The 15,050-nt window shown below is 36.7% G+C and overlaps 1 protein-coding gene across 2 annotated transcripts in view; it reads left to right on the top strand.

The window, feature by feature from the left end:
- Nup58 (nuclear pore complex protein Nup58) overlaps positions 1–12,051 on the top strand; it is a 177,716-nt gene extending 165,665 nt beyond the window's left edge. Inside the window, exon 13 of one of the 2 annotated variants that reach the window (XM_090379882.1) lies at positions 11,847–12,051. In XM_090379882.1, coding sequence (XP_090236008.1) covers positions 11,847–12,004 — 158 coding nt within the window. In that variant the 3' untranslated portion in view covers positions 12,005–12,051. The remainder of the gene's footprint in view (positions 1–11,846) is intronic. The other variant, XM_090379892.1, reaches the window with a different exon arrangement.
- Positions 12,052–15,050: the final 2,999 nt, after the last annotated feature.

Genomic DNA, 15,050 nt, shown 5'->3' with positions numbered 1-15,050 from the left:
TTATGCATCATGTGAGTGTGGGTGATTATTGTGAGTGATTATTGCACAAAAATAAAATGACATGGGTGAAATTTACTCTTTGCATTTGTTCATAATGTTCATAATTCTTTATATAAGTGGAATCGTGATTTTTTTTTTTTTTTTTTTAACTTTCATGTGATAATTTCACTGTAAAAAAGAAAACTATGTGCCAATGTCTGAGTTAAATTAGAGGGGGAGGAAAATTTTTTTTAGATAACTAGAATTCTGTTGTTTTTGTTCTTTTGTCTTTCATTTCACTGTATTTACTTATGACAGTGCATTTAAATGTTTTGTTTTTTTATTTCTCCATTACTTACAATGTATAAAGAAAAAAATACAAAGCATTGGGGATTGAGAGTTTTTCTGTATTGTACCAATAATGAAAAAATGCCTATTATACAAAATCTAATAATCTGTTGTCTGTTTATTGATTATACTCTGTTGGCACGTAAATTTTTGTATGTTGTAAACTACCACAGTAAATGAATTGGCATCTTTTGAAGGTATTCACAATATGAGAGTTGCCATGATATTGTACTACCTCAAATAAGTAATGCTTCACCAATGGAGAAGACTATTGTTACTTATTCTCAGCCAGACAGCACCAATTCAAGGCTTTTTGGCCTCTCTTCATCTACCTTGCTAGTTTACTACATATAAAAATGATGCAATTGCACTAACACATGTCAGTAAATTTCGTCATAGTCTAAGGTGCTAGCCATAAAGATGTATTTTAGTCTATTGCGCATCATCAGGCATCTCTCATATTGGGCAGTTATACTTCATAACTGTGTTGTCACTATTGCAACAACAAGGTACCTACCTACTCACCGAAGAGGGGGCAGAAAGCCTTGAATCTGTGCCGTCTGGGTCGTGGTATCCACCAAGTTCAAGTAACAGTTGTCTTCTGCATAGGTGAAGCGTTGCTTATTTGAGGTAGTGCAATACCATGGCAACTCGTTAAGGTATTCACAATATGAGATATAATTAAAACGATGCATTAAACTACCTTGGTAGTAGAAATGATGTGTGTGCATTACCCATGCATAAGTAAACTCCTTCATACTCAGAGGCATTTAGCCAAGAAATATCTTTTAGATTAAACCATGCACACCATCAGTATATCTCATATTGTGGATTTAGAGTCATAATTGGGTTGTCACCTACCCACCATAGAGGGACCAAAAGCCTTGAAACGGTGCCATCTGGGTGGTGGTATCTGCCAAGAATAAGTATCATAGTCTTCTCCATAGGTGTAGTGTTACTTATTCAAAGTAGTGCAATACCATGGAAACTCCTTAAGGTATTCACAATATGAGATATAATTAAAACAATGTATTAAAACTACCTTGGTAGTAGAAATGATGTGTGTGTATTACCCATGCATAAGTAAGCTCCTTCGTACTCTGAGGCATTTAGCCAAGAAATTTTTATCTTTTAGAATATCATTAATAAATGTAGAAAACAGTTGGCCCAGCACTGAGCCCTGGTGCACTCCACTGATAACATTAATCCTGGAAGAGCAGTGTCCATTGATAATAAACCCCTGTCTTCCCTCACTCAACCATCCCTTTATCCATAGCAGTAACTTGTTCTTAATGCCACACTGCTGCAATTTATATAGCAGTATTATGTGCAACGATGTCAAAAATGTTCCTGAAATTTAAGTATATGATAATAAAATCATTTTTTGCATCCAGTTCCTTTGTTGTTGCATCATTGTATCTAAGAGATATGCGAATGTATTCCTAGTTCACAAAGGAGGATCAATGGATGACATGAGAAATTAAAGATCTATTCCAGGGAAAATAATGGAATCACTGCTTAAAGGATTAATGCAGGACCATCTAGACAGGAATGCAGTTGTACTTCAGTCACAGCATGAGTTCTTTAAGTGGGATCTTGTCTGACCAATTTGATTGATTACTTCTTTGAAAACACTGAGAGGGGAATGAAGAAAATGTATTTCAGAGATCTTCGGCAGCTCATATCTTTGTAACAATGCCATAAATTTGACAACCAAAGATTCATAATTATCATCTTTCCTTCATCCAAGAAATACATGCATAACTGCTTTAAATGATTTCAAAGCAGTTATGCATAATTTCATCATATTTCACGAGTTTCTTTTATTTTGGACTCAATGAAATTTCCTTTGTTTGGGTTGTTGAATCTGTTAAATTGGAAAACATTTCCTTTAGGTAACAAAATTCATTTTTATTTTTATCCAGAGCTTTAACAAAATATTTCATTAAAAGCTTTGTATGTAAAGGTGGAAGAAGCTTTTTTGGTTCAACCAGTGGAAATATTTTTTATTACTCTCTCTGGTAAAATTTTATTTCTCATCCCAAAGGCATTCAGTTTAGTTTAGTTTGGACCTATATGGTTGCCCCTACAATGTTAAGATATTTTCTTTAAACTACCTGTTCACAATCCTTGCTTTGTATTGTGGAATGTTATGTTTGAATTTTATCAAGGCACTGGCAGTTTTATCAAGGCTTCCTTGATAAAACTGCCAGTGTAGGATGCACCATTCATGGTTCCATGGACTGCTGTTAGTCTGTTTAGCCCCCTGATACCAGAAATACCTCCATCCCAACTTCACAATTGGGATAACACATTTGGATACTAAGCATTCTCTAGGCATACTCCATGTACACACATTTATAAGACTGGAAGATCCCATAGTCTACTCCACAGGATTAATTTCCCTCAGTTTACATTTACATTGCAGGTTCAGTATGTGTCTTGCACCATGCCAGTCAATCATGTATATTTTTTATTATTATTGTTATTATTTTAATCTAAGACTTGGGTTGTAGGTTGCAGCTCTTTACATGTGAAAGACCTGTGGCCACTTTGACTTGAAACTGTAATTCTCCAGGTTCTCATGGTGAAGTACTGACTGAGAGGAGCTGGACATCTCAAGACAGGCTTGAGACTTATAAGTATTTTATACCTGTCTGGTGATATCTTAGGCTAACTGTCACCTCTGAACTTCCATTTATTCAGCACGTTGCTAATTGTAAATTTGGGTATGCTTATTTTCTAAGAATGTTGTATGCACAGGGGGAAAATGCACAGACATTTCTCTCATACAACATTCAATTATCACTTCCTGCTGAAACCTTATTGGCTCTTTCATTGTGCTTGCTATTCAACATGCATGTTTAAATTTCCAAGATAACTGCTGATCACCTTTATAGACCAAAATTACATAATTTTTTGTCTGGTATATTGAACAGGAACTTGTTGGTATTGGTTTATCATTATCAAACTGAGAGGCCAGTCTTATGATAAGTCTTATGTTTTGCCCAAGAGGCATTGCTAAATCACCTATTCAGTCAGTAACTTTTTTTTTGAATATATCAATAGATTTGTATAGTACTTGCTGCTTTGACTTCTAATTCAGAGATTGTAAGTAGTATTCTCTTTATTGTCACCAAAAGCGATTATTAGAAACATGGTGGGAGTGCAAAACAGACAAAATGAAGCAATACATTTTAAAATAAGTGGAGCATATTTACTCCACTTAAAAAAAGGTTTTGCATGCAACTACAGTGCTGATATGAAATCAGATTTCATGTCAGTAAATAAACATCTAAACATCTTTAAATTTTATATTAAGCAACTGCACATTACAGTATGTATAATATAAAATACAACATATACAGAAAGGTTTTTTGAGGATTCTGCTCAAGGGCAGTGACATGTCGTGTGTCCATCACCAGCATTTTTGTGTAGTTGGCTCTGTTGATAGCCTGCCTGCAATCACAACAGACTGTAATCAACAGCACTTTATTGTTTCTTAACCATTATGGTGCTAAGCAAGTGCAGTGTCTTCTTTTAGAAATAAAAATTTTACTTAGTTATTCCACATTTTCCTAAACTAACTGGATGTAACAAATGACAAGTCCAATCAATTATTTTATTGAACATTACCGATGAGTGCATTGCAGGAAAAAAGATTAATAAAGATTTATGAAAATCTATCAACAAACTGTTTTCCTCCTATGTGCTCAATGGTAATGTTCCTTAATCCAGTTAAGTGTTGTTGTCTGTAGTTTTCTATTTAGACCCTTGATGTGAGCTTCTTGTTTTTAATTTTCCCTAACATATTTTTAAGTTTCCAACTTTTGCTTCACAACCTTTGAAACAATCAAGTGCTGTTAATTGCACCATCATGTGGCATCTCTCAGTTAGCTTCTTATATAGTTTTACTTTCAAAATCTTTAATGAAGGCACCTGTGTACTGTGTCCCTGGTCATATTCCATAATTTCTGCATACAGTGATATAATGAAGTGCCTATCAAATAATATTTTTCATTTTTGTTTTAGTGTGATTAGTATTAGAATGGACAATAAACAATTCTAAACATCTTCTTTTCATAAACAATGTAAAGAAGCTGTTGGTAGATACATTACATGTTTTCTTCATACAGCAATTTTGTATCAAGGTAAAAATAAAGCACAGTATCCTGATATATTATATTGCACCTGGATAGATAAGGTTTCATTCCAAATCTGACTTTGGTCTGCTCCCAAGGTTGCCAAAGAGTTTCTATTTAAAATTTATTTGTAATAATGATATACTGTATTACACAATATCATTGATATTGTGTAATACAGTATGATATACAGGGTGTTTTAAAAGTGATGGTCAATAATTTATAGGTGAACTGTACAGACTGCAACATGCAAAAAAAAAGTCTAGTAAACATGGGTCCTTAAGTGAATCGTTTTTGTGATATTGCACATTTCTAGTTGGGATCCACCACTGACTTGTTTGTTTAAGTAAGGTTATACTCATTCTCTCCCTTTCCCCTCTCTCAATGCTTTGAGACGTAGCAGGCATACTAGTACTTGTCAAAGGATAGTCAACATGGAAACAGGTTACAGCAACGAAGAGTATGCGGATGTGCACTTCATGTATGGTAAAGCCAACGGCAGTGCACTCGAGGTTACATGTTTGTACCAAGAAGCATTTCCCCGCCGAAGGCTTCCCAACAGGTGCACATTCATCACGCCTTAGAGAACAGGGCCACTTCGCACATGGAATGTGGGCAGGTAGGCCCAGAAGCATAACACCTGATGTTGAGGAAAGGGTGTTGGAAAGAATAGAACAAAATCTAGGAAGTTCAACAAGGAGGGTTTCTCTGCAAGAGCATGTACTGAGTCATAGTAGTGTGTGGCAAATTTTACATCGCCAATTACTGTACCCCTACCATATCCAGCATGTACAAGGTCTTAGCAATACAGACTACCCTCCCGGAGTGAACATCTGCCAGTGGATGAACAGTGTGTCCTGAACCCCCAATTTCTAAACAACATTTTGTTCACTGGCGAAGCTGGGTTTACCTGTGATGGTATTTTTAATTTTCATAACTGTCACATTTGGTCTGACGAAAATCTTAATGCAATTCATGAGTCACGACATCAGCAACGTTTCTCGTTAAATTTCTGGGCAGGACTTCTAGAAGACAGTCTAATTGGACTACGCTTTCTGCCAAACAGGCTAATAGGAGAGCTGTACCTTCAATTCCTGCAGAATGTTCTTCCATACCTCCTTGATGATGATAAGGTTCCACTTCAGCAATGCCAGAACATATGGTTTGTGCATGATGGTGCACCAGCATGTTTTGCTCGAATTGTGACTCAGTATCTAACTAGAAGGTATAGTCAATAGTGGCTAGGTAGAGGTGGGCCTGTAATGCAGCCTCCAAGAGCACCAGACTTAAATCCTATGGATTTTTGTATCTGTTGTCATGTAAAAAGCTTGGTGTACACTTTTGACATTAACACTGTTTGAGAAATTGCAGCGTCGAGTTGAAGGAGCTTTTCAGCAAATCAGAAATGACCCAGGAATGCCTGAGAGGATTCACAACTCAATGAAGAGAAGACTACAATGCTGCGTAAGGATGCAAGGACAGCATTTTGAACACCTTTTGTAACATCCTGTAACATGTAACATCTGTAAAATCCCGTGGTGTTGACACCAAAAATTAAAAATGTATTATCTTATGTTTAATAAAATCATCCTTAGCAAAGGATTCACAGCTTTTTGCTAAACTGGTGCTCCCATAGTCAGTGGGGCGGATCTTTACAGAAAATGTGCATTATCTCCAAAACGGTTCATTTGCAGCTCGATATTCACTGGGACTTTTTTGCTTCTTTTAGTTTGTACTTTTCACCTTTAAATTATTGACCATCATTTTTGAAACACCCTGTATATCATTTCTGTGATAGACAGAACCAGCAGAATAACACAACAAACAGAGCTTCTGCTGTGTTTTTGATGATTTTTGTGGTGCAAGAGTAACTTTTGCCAAGTTGTGCCAGTGTGCAGTATCTGTATAAATGTGTAGTTGTGCTAATAAACTCAGAATATCCCATGTAACAAATTCTACTCCTTTGATCTGAGACTGGCTAACTACAGTATCAATTGAAAAAATTTAGAAATTCGACCATTGGGACTTGAACCTAGGCCTCTCCAAGCAAGTGGTGACATATGAAACACTATATTGTCAATGAGGACATAGAACTCTTTCCCGTGACCCCAGGCTGAAATCATTGCATGTTGTTCAATAAATACTTAAATTATGTATTATTTATGGTCTTGAAAATGTCATGCCCTTGGTCTCACAAAAGTTAATATTATTCCTAGTGCTAAATTACAAGAAAATACAGAACATTTAGTTGAAGCACCACTAATTTTGCAAACCAAATCTCCACTGGTACTGTGCTGGTATGTATATGTGCAAAATACATAAATGTTGAAAGTATTTCATTCTCATTCATTTTATTTTTGCTGTTCTGTTTAGCAAAATCAACTCAAAATCAAATTTGTGGTATCAAAAATTCTTGTTCATAAGAATAAATCTTTGTAAATTGGGATCTTACTGTAGGCTGTTTTGTATGAATGAACGTTGTCTTTATAAGTGTGTGCTCATGGGCTGATTTGCATTTTGTGAAAACGCCGGGACTCTTGAGGAAATTCTCTCCCTTAGATTGACCTAACTGTTGGAGTTAAACAACATTGCTCAAAATTGAATTGCAAAAATAAGAAAATACAGATACAGAGCCATGCAAATCACATTAAGCAATGGGTTGCCTTGTGTTTTGTAAATGATTCACTCCATTGGCATCTGCCATGTGGGTGGCAAAATAGACACTTTAAAGTTACACAGATTGTCCAGCTGTTTATTCCGGAGAACTTTCATACTGCATTTTTTCCTGTAAAGTATTTGAACAGTATTGAGTATTGTTGGACTGTTCATGCATGCCTTTGCCACTTCAGTTAGCCACAGCATAACTTAAGTGGCAAGTGCAGTCTTCTTTGATTGATACTTGTTGCAGTGGGATTGAGAACATCAGTGCACTTGCCAGCGAGGGACTGATCCACAGTGTTGGATAGTAAGAGGGGAAGATTACCAGAGGAAGGAGGATGGCATAGGATAACCTGTTTTCAGTGATGGGCATGCTCCAGGGTTAGCTACAGAGAACCAGTGGCACAGCTGTGTCCGTGCAAACCATTTGCCTGGTGCTAAATTATGATTGATGACTAGCTCAAAATCACTAAGAATGCTGCAGCACTGAAGTCACTGGAAGCAATTTGCTGTTCACCAGGTCTCGGTCCTGAGACTCGTCAGTAAACAGCACAGGATGGTTGGACAAACACTTGCAGGCATAATAACCAGCATGCAAAAGCAATGGGCCAACATTTAAATGTAATGGCTTGGGGGTGGTATCATGTGGCAGATGGACACTTCCCCAATACATTATTCCACGCATGCTGACATCCTACTTGTCCATTAGTCTGGTTCATTTTGTCATCTGCCCATTCATTCAAACCATGCCTGGCACACTAGTAGTCTGCAACAAGATAATGCCTAATCACATTCCATCACTTTGGACACTCTTCATGATATGGATATACCATACTGACATGACCCACACATTTCCATCTGCTTTCCTTTGAAGTGTGTTGAATGCAGGTGGATTCTGGAATGCTAACCCATCCAGAATCCACCTGCATTCAAGTTGCATGAGTTACATGCTTAGATTTTGATATATGGACCACCATACCACAAAAAACAAATGACTGTCTTGTTGATGATATATGTATCGCTGTCATAGCTCCTTTTTGATCGTATGAGGTCTACAGCTAGGTCGCGATTAATGCGATATTCGATTTAGTGCGAATTGTATAACAATACCAGGTCGTGTTTAATTCGAGCTAGCACAGCTAGCCTTATATTAGACGAATAGTCTCGCATTAGAAGCTGCTACACCTGTTTATCTTTGTATGTACATGTGCTACTGTCTGTCATAATATACGTTAGTTTTCATGATTTGTTTTAATCATTATAAGAAGTGCCCTTAACAAAATGGACAAAAGGAAGATTCATTCAGATAACACTAAGAGTGCAAAAAAGAAGAGGCTCGTTATTAGATTAGAGCAAAAAATCGATGTGATTGAATGACATGAATGTGGTCATTCTTCTTCCAGTCACATAGCTCCCTGACGAGCTGTTGTGGCCACCACCAAATTCCTCCAACTGCATCGATCATGTGCTATACGAGCAGCATCGCAAAGTGTCATGCTCAGAAGTTCACTGATTCCATCCTTCCACCTAGTTGCAGGTCTTCCTCTGCACCTCTTCCCCTTGGTTTTTCCTTCCATTATATTCTTCAACAGAAAGTTTTCCCTTCTTTACTATATGACTAAAAAACTTGAATTTTCTTTTGTTGATGCTATGAAGATTAGGCCTGCCAATTTTATTCAATGCCCACTCATTTGTTCTTTGATCCAAGTAAGAAATACGCAGTATTCTCCTGTAACACCACATTTCAAATGCCTCAATTTTCTTCCTGTCAACTCTTTTCAGATTCCATCCTTCACATCCATAACTGGCAATTGGAAAAATTAACAAATCAATGATGCTCAGTTTCGTCTTTAGGGGCAGATCATGATCTCTCCATAATTTCATCAGATCAGCGACCAACGTTTTAGCAATTGCCTGTTGTCTCTTTACATCATTTGAGCAGTCACTATTTTTATTTATTCTTGACTCTAAGTAATCAAATTCACAACTTCGATATCTTGCCCATTAACCTTCACTTTACTGGAATTGAGATAATCACCATAATTTTAGCTTTACACACATTCAGAAACAATCCTTTTTTTCTTACTTGCTTCACATACTCTCCTCAGGGTTTCTTTAAGATGATCCTTAGAATTACAAATTAGCACAGTATTGGCTGCATAACCAAGGTTGTTTATCTTCAGTCCTCCAATTTTGATGCCAGTTTCTAAATCTTCCAAAGCTTCACACATGATATCTTTGGCATAAAGATTAAAAAGGGGAGGTGACAAAATACAGTCCTGCCTGACACCATTGCCTGTTGTGAAAAAATCCGTGTTTCCCTTTCCCACGTTCGTTCTCACAGTTCCTTCTTGTTCCTGGCACGGTACCTTATCAGCTGAATTATGTGGATTGGGAAACCTATAATAGTCATTGTTTCCCATGTTGAACACAATCCAATGCTTTTGCATAATCTATAAAAACACAAAACGACTGGAACATTGAATTCTTTGCATTTTTCGATAATCAGTCGTAGGCTTAAGATCTGATCTTTGGTTCCTCTACCCTTTCTGAAACCTGCTTGCTCTTCTGTCATTTCTACAAGTCTTCTTGAGATTCTTTTCAATATGATTTTAAGAAGAATAATATAATGTGGTCATAGCAACTCTAAATAGGACGAGATGTCGGAATGCCTAAATCTACAGTACAGAATATTACAAAACACGCAGGGGAAATAAAAGAAAAGTGTAAAGTTGCATCAGCTTTTTGTGGTTTGCAAACATCTACAAGGAATGGAAGTATTACTATGATAGAAATGGAGAGTGTTTTAACTGTATGAATTGAGGATTACAATCAAAAATGCATTCCCCTCAGCAGAGCAGCCATTCAGACAAAAGCTTTAAATTTGTTTAAGAGAGTGAAAGAAAAAAAATAATGAAGTAAAAGAAGCGTTTCGTGCGAGGGCTGGTTGGTTTGATCGATTTAAAAATAGAGTTCAGCTGCATAATGTTTAAATTACCGGTGAGGTGGCCAGTGCAGATGAGGGTGCAGCATCTAAATATCCTGATGTTTTATAAACAATAATCGAAGATGGTGGATACACTCATCAATAAATATTTAATGTGGATGAACCTGGTTTATTCTGAAAAAGGATGGCTTCCAGAACTTACATTTCTAAGAAAGAAAAAATTCAACCTTGGATTTAAAGTGTCTAAAGATCGCCTAACACTTTTATTGGGAGGCAATGTTGAAGACGATTTTAAATTGAAACCAATGCTTGTTTATCGGTCTCGAAATCCTCGTGCTCTAAAAGGCTACAACTATAGATCACTTCCAGTTATTTGGCAATCAAATAAGAAAGCATGGGTGACCCAAGCTGTGTCCACCGACTGGTTTCCAAGCTATTTTTGCCCAGCTGTTTAAAAATATTGCAAGGAAAGCAACATCACATTTAAAGTTCTACTGATTTTGGATAATGCTCCAAGTCATCCAACTACACTCGGTTCATTATGTGAAAATGTAAAATGTAAAAATCATTTTTTTACCGCCAAACACGTTTGTTGCAGCCCATGGATAAAGGGACCACGCACCATTTAAGGCCTACAACATAAGAAAAACATTTGAAGAGGCAATTGCTAAAACTACAGGAGACGATGCAATTTCCTTAACAGAGTTTTGGAAAAATTATAACAGACATGCAATAGAAAATATTCAGCATGCTTGGCAACAAATAACTGCAAAAAACGTGTGGAGTGTGGAAGCGCATTTTGCCTCATTGTGCAAATAGTAGTGGTTTCAAAGAAACTTATAGACAAAATAAATATTGCAAGAGAACTTGGATTTGAACTAGAAAATGATGGTTTGGGAACTGCTCAGTTCACACTTGGACGAATTGACTGATGATGATCTACTTTTAGATCAAAAAAGAGCATTTGAAGAAGCAGACAATGATGCTGAAGAACGAGATAATGTGCAAGTGAAGGAGTTCACTCTCAAAGAATTCGAAGATATCTTTCAAGCTGTAGAAGTCGTGAAGCAAAAAATTATGGATGTTGACCCTAACTTCGATTGAAGCATGCAAATTCGCCGAGATGTGGATAAAGCACTCTGCATCTACCAGCATATGTACCAAGATTTAAAGGAGAAAACAGTTCAGTCTACGCTGCTAAAATATTTCGAAAGACATGTTTGCATCAGTGTAAACTTACCTTTAGGAATGATATTTAGATTTGTTTTTATTTTGCTTTCTATAATTACAGTACTATATGACGTTGTTAATAATTAATTTAAATTATAAGTATTCTTTTTTTATCTTTTATTGCAATATTTCGTTAATAAACATAAAAACTTATGTTTAAATTTTTTCATTACATATTTCCATCGAGCTGGAACCAATTACCATATTTTACACATAATTATAACTTTGAATAGTATGAATTCGAATAATGCTACTAATTCATGGGATTCATTAGTCGCACTAATTGCGACCTAGCTGTACTTTACTAAATTAAAAGTGCCCCGTTTCAAACATAATAGGCAAAACAATACATAAATCAGGCAGCCCATTGCCTTGTGATTTTTGTAGCATGTGTACAACACCACTAAGAAAGAGTATGTTGCAGTTTCATTGTTGAGCAGTGTATGTGTTAAAATTTATTGGGCATTGACTTTATATATAGAATTTCTCACCTTTTTGTTATATATATTAGAAGATGTCTATCTATTAATATTTATATTTAGGCCAGCTGGGATTAAGCCATTTTGGAACTTCTGCCATTGGAACACCATGTGGAACCATAGGAGATAGTTTCCCATCAGCATCTACCAGTCAAAAACCGTTTCAATTACAAAAACCCCCACCTGGCAATAAGCGTGGTAAAAGATGGACGAGTACTTGAATTAATTCATTTTTATACATGTCTCTGTAATTTTATTATTTCTTTCGTTTGTGTACCGTGTATATATTTTCGAAAACAGAATAAATATATATTTGGTAGCAGGCTTTCTTATTATTAAAAATGAAATGTATCTCACTACACCAGTTTATTTTTTTCTTTATGGAGACAGCAGTATTTTTATTGGCTAAAAACAAACTTCTTTATTTGGCTTTCACTTAGGCAAGGAAATTTCTAATTATGCAAGTTGGCCAGTGTAAATTTCCTTTGTCCCCAATATTTAATGTCAGTATTGACAAAGAATAAGGGTACATTTTTTTGAATGAAAAATCATGTTGCTCAAATTGTTTTTTTTTTTTTACTGTATTTAATGAGAGGTGGCTTTGACAGTCCACATAATGACTAGTTAAAATTACATTTTCAATAATTTTAAAGAATAATTTTGTTATTGTGTTGCTCTTATATATAGTATATTTCAAGGATATATTAAGTAGATATGCACATCCTACTACATATAAAATTTAATTTATGTAATTATAGACAGTTTGTATTATAAAAATAAATGATACTTTTTATATTTAAATTCAATGTTTATTCAAATTTACGTGTTTCACATGCATAAGAAATTCAGTCCTGCAGTGGCATTGATTTATGCATCTATGATTTGTATGTATGTATTTATGACCTTTGTCCTGATTTATGATTTTTATGACTTTTGTCCTGATTTATGATTTTTGTAAACTTGAGAGAGCCTGTGAGGCTATGCAGTATCATTTATATTACTCCATTATGACTGGCTAAATACAGTTCACTGTGTAGTGAAACACTACTTTTATCATAGTGGAATGTTTTCCACCAACCAGAAGCTTCTTGAAGATCACTCACCTATCTACAACAAATTTGGCAGGAAAGGTGGACAACCTCCACCAAAGGAGAAATAACTCAAATTTACACCGGGCATCAACAGAGTATTTCCCAAGTCCCCGACCTGGTTTTCACCAGGACTACAAACTACCTATCTGCTAACTGGACGTGGTGCCATCTGCAGCAAACTCACCATGCTGGGCATCGAAAACAACCCCCTATGTGCATGTGGCTCCCAAGAAACCTGGGACCACTTGATGTATGACTGCCATCAGTACAAAGATCTCTGAGCCCTTCATCACTCAGCTCCGGTACAATCCCAGGAACATTGCCTGCTTGATGATGAACAGAACTACAAACCATTTACAGTTTGCCCAAGACTTATTCACAAGGTGCAGAACCCTACCACAACCAAGAAACTTGACAACCACTTAGCATGACCAGAACAACCTCATCACTATGAGCTCTGTGCACTGAACTTCAGCCTGAACAGCAACACTGGTAAAACTGAATAAGAAATAACCACTATCCAGTTATAAAAAAAAAAAAAAAAATCTTATCACAAAACTGACACTCTTCGCTTCCTCTACAAAGATCTGATGTAACAAACACTAAACTAGACACTCCCATCAAGACCAAATCTGCATGTAACTAACTGTGCTGGTTGAAGCCAAAACTGATGTCTCACCTTCCTCTTATCACGATAAGACAAGACAAACACCGAAACTGACTCTCCAGTCAGATCACATCTATGCTGCCACCTTGTCAGTTGGCAGCCCTGGCTGGACACCTTGTGAAAACCAAGACTTTGAATGCAGCTAAGCCGCCCCCTCACCAGTTGGCGATCTGGGTAGGGTACCTAGCCTCATCCAATTTCTTTCCCTATCCTGGTGGGGGGAGCTGTTGTCTCCTTCCTTCCCTGCCACCCCCACTTTCTCCTGGTGGGGCATGGGCATGCCTCACTGGAAATCATTGGGGTCGTCTTTTCTTTCGGCTCCATACTTCTGACTTTTCCCCCAGCCTTCAGTCTCTCTCCCCTACTCTTGTCTGTACACTAGTACACATCCCACATGTCTAAATTTAAATTTGACAAAATTAAACCGCATTCACCAGGCTTTTCCAATTCTAGCGTTATCTCCCCTTTTTTTTTTGTTTTAGGCCCTAGCTACTGAAATCTCAGGAAATTAGGTGGCAGGGCCTGACTGGTGCAGCCAGTCTGCCTCCATGGGACTTAGTGTGGGCAATGAGAGCCGCCAGAAGAACAATGGTACATGACACTACACACCACAACATCCATGCAATTTTAAATCTGGCCTGTACAGTGTACTGTATCACACGACAATGTAAACTACACAGAGATTGGGAAAACCCCTGGTGCCTTTACACCTTAAACACACTATACACCTATTTTGGTATATCATTGAAAATAAAAAGACAAGTTTAAGGCTAAACACAGTAAATCAGCTAATTTCAGTGTATTTGCCTTTCAAGAAAGTGCCACAACAGTATCCTGTGTTAACAGAAAAAAGGGGAGAATTATAATAAAATAAATATCGCTTCTACCAACAAAACAGTCAAATAAGTAGTTTATTAAAATAAAGTATATGGATGCAGATAGATAATATAAAATATATATACTGTACAGTTTAAAACTGCAATTATACACAGCCAATAAATAAAAACTATTAACATAAAAATAAAAGTAAAACATGCATGCAGAAACTTTCAAGGTATTTAGCCTCTTATCACCTTAAACAAGATACACGATAAGTTCTTATATTATGGGCTGTATCAATGGTCTGTATCGTGTGCAGCAAAAAGAGAAGGGAAGGGGAACAATGAAATACTGAACTGTCAAACTCCACTTGAATGGTGCAGTCTATGCTGGCCCTGTTGTTAACCCGCCATCATTATGATATAAAGACCTCCATAATAGGATGTATGCTGGTCCCAGCATTGTAATTAATGGTTGGACCTGCCACAGTTATGTGGAAGGGCTACAACCATGAAAGGTGTCAAGAATCATGGGCACAGTAGTATTTCAACATTGAGTGATAGATTTTAATTAAAATGCTCACACCAATAATGCTGTCCAATGGCTGGGTCATCAAAATCAGCCCAGCAAGTAGCTCCCTCGTGCTCAGCTCAATCTGTTTTCACTAATACACTGGTGTGCAAAACTTAA

This window comes from Mastigoproctus giganteus, chromosome 1 (assembly GCF_048544385.1).
Source record: "Mastigoproctus giganteus isolate SK-2022 chromosome 1, ASM4854438v1, whole genome shotgun sequence".
Classification (NCBI taxonomy): domain Eukaryota; kingdom Metazoa; phylum Arthropoda; class Arachnida; order Uropygi; family Thelyphonidae; genus Mastigoproctus; species Mastigoproctus giganteus.
This window is presented reverse-complemented; position numbering and strand designations above follow the sequence as displayed.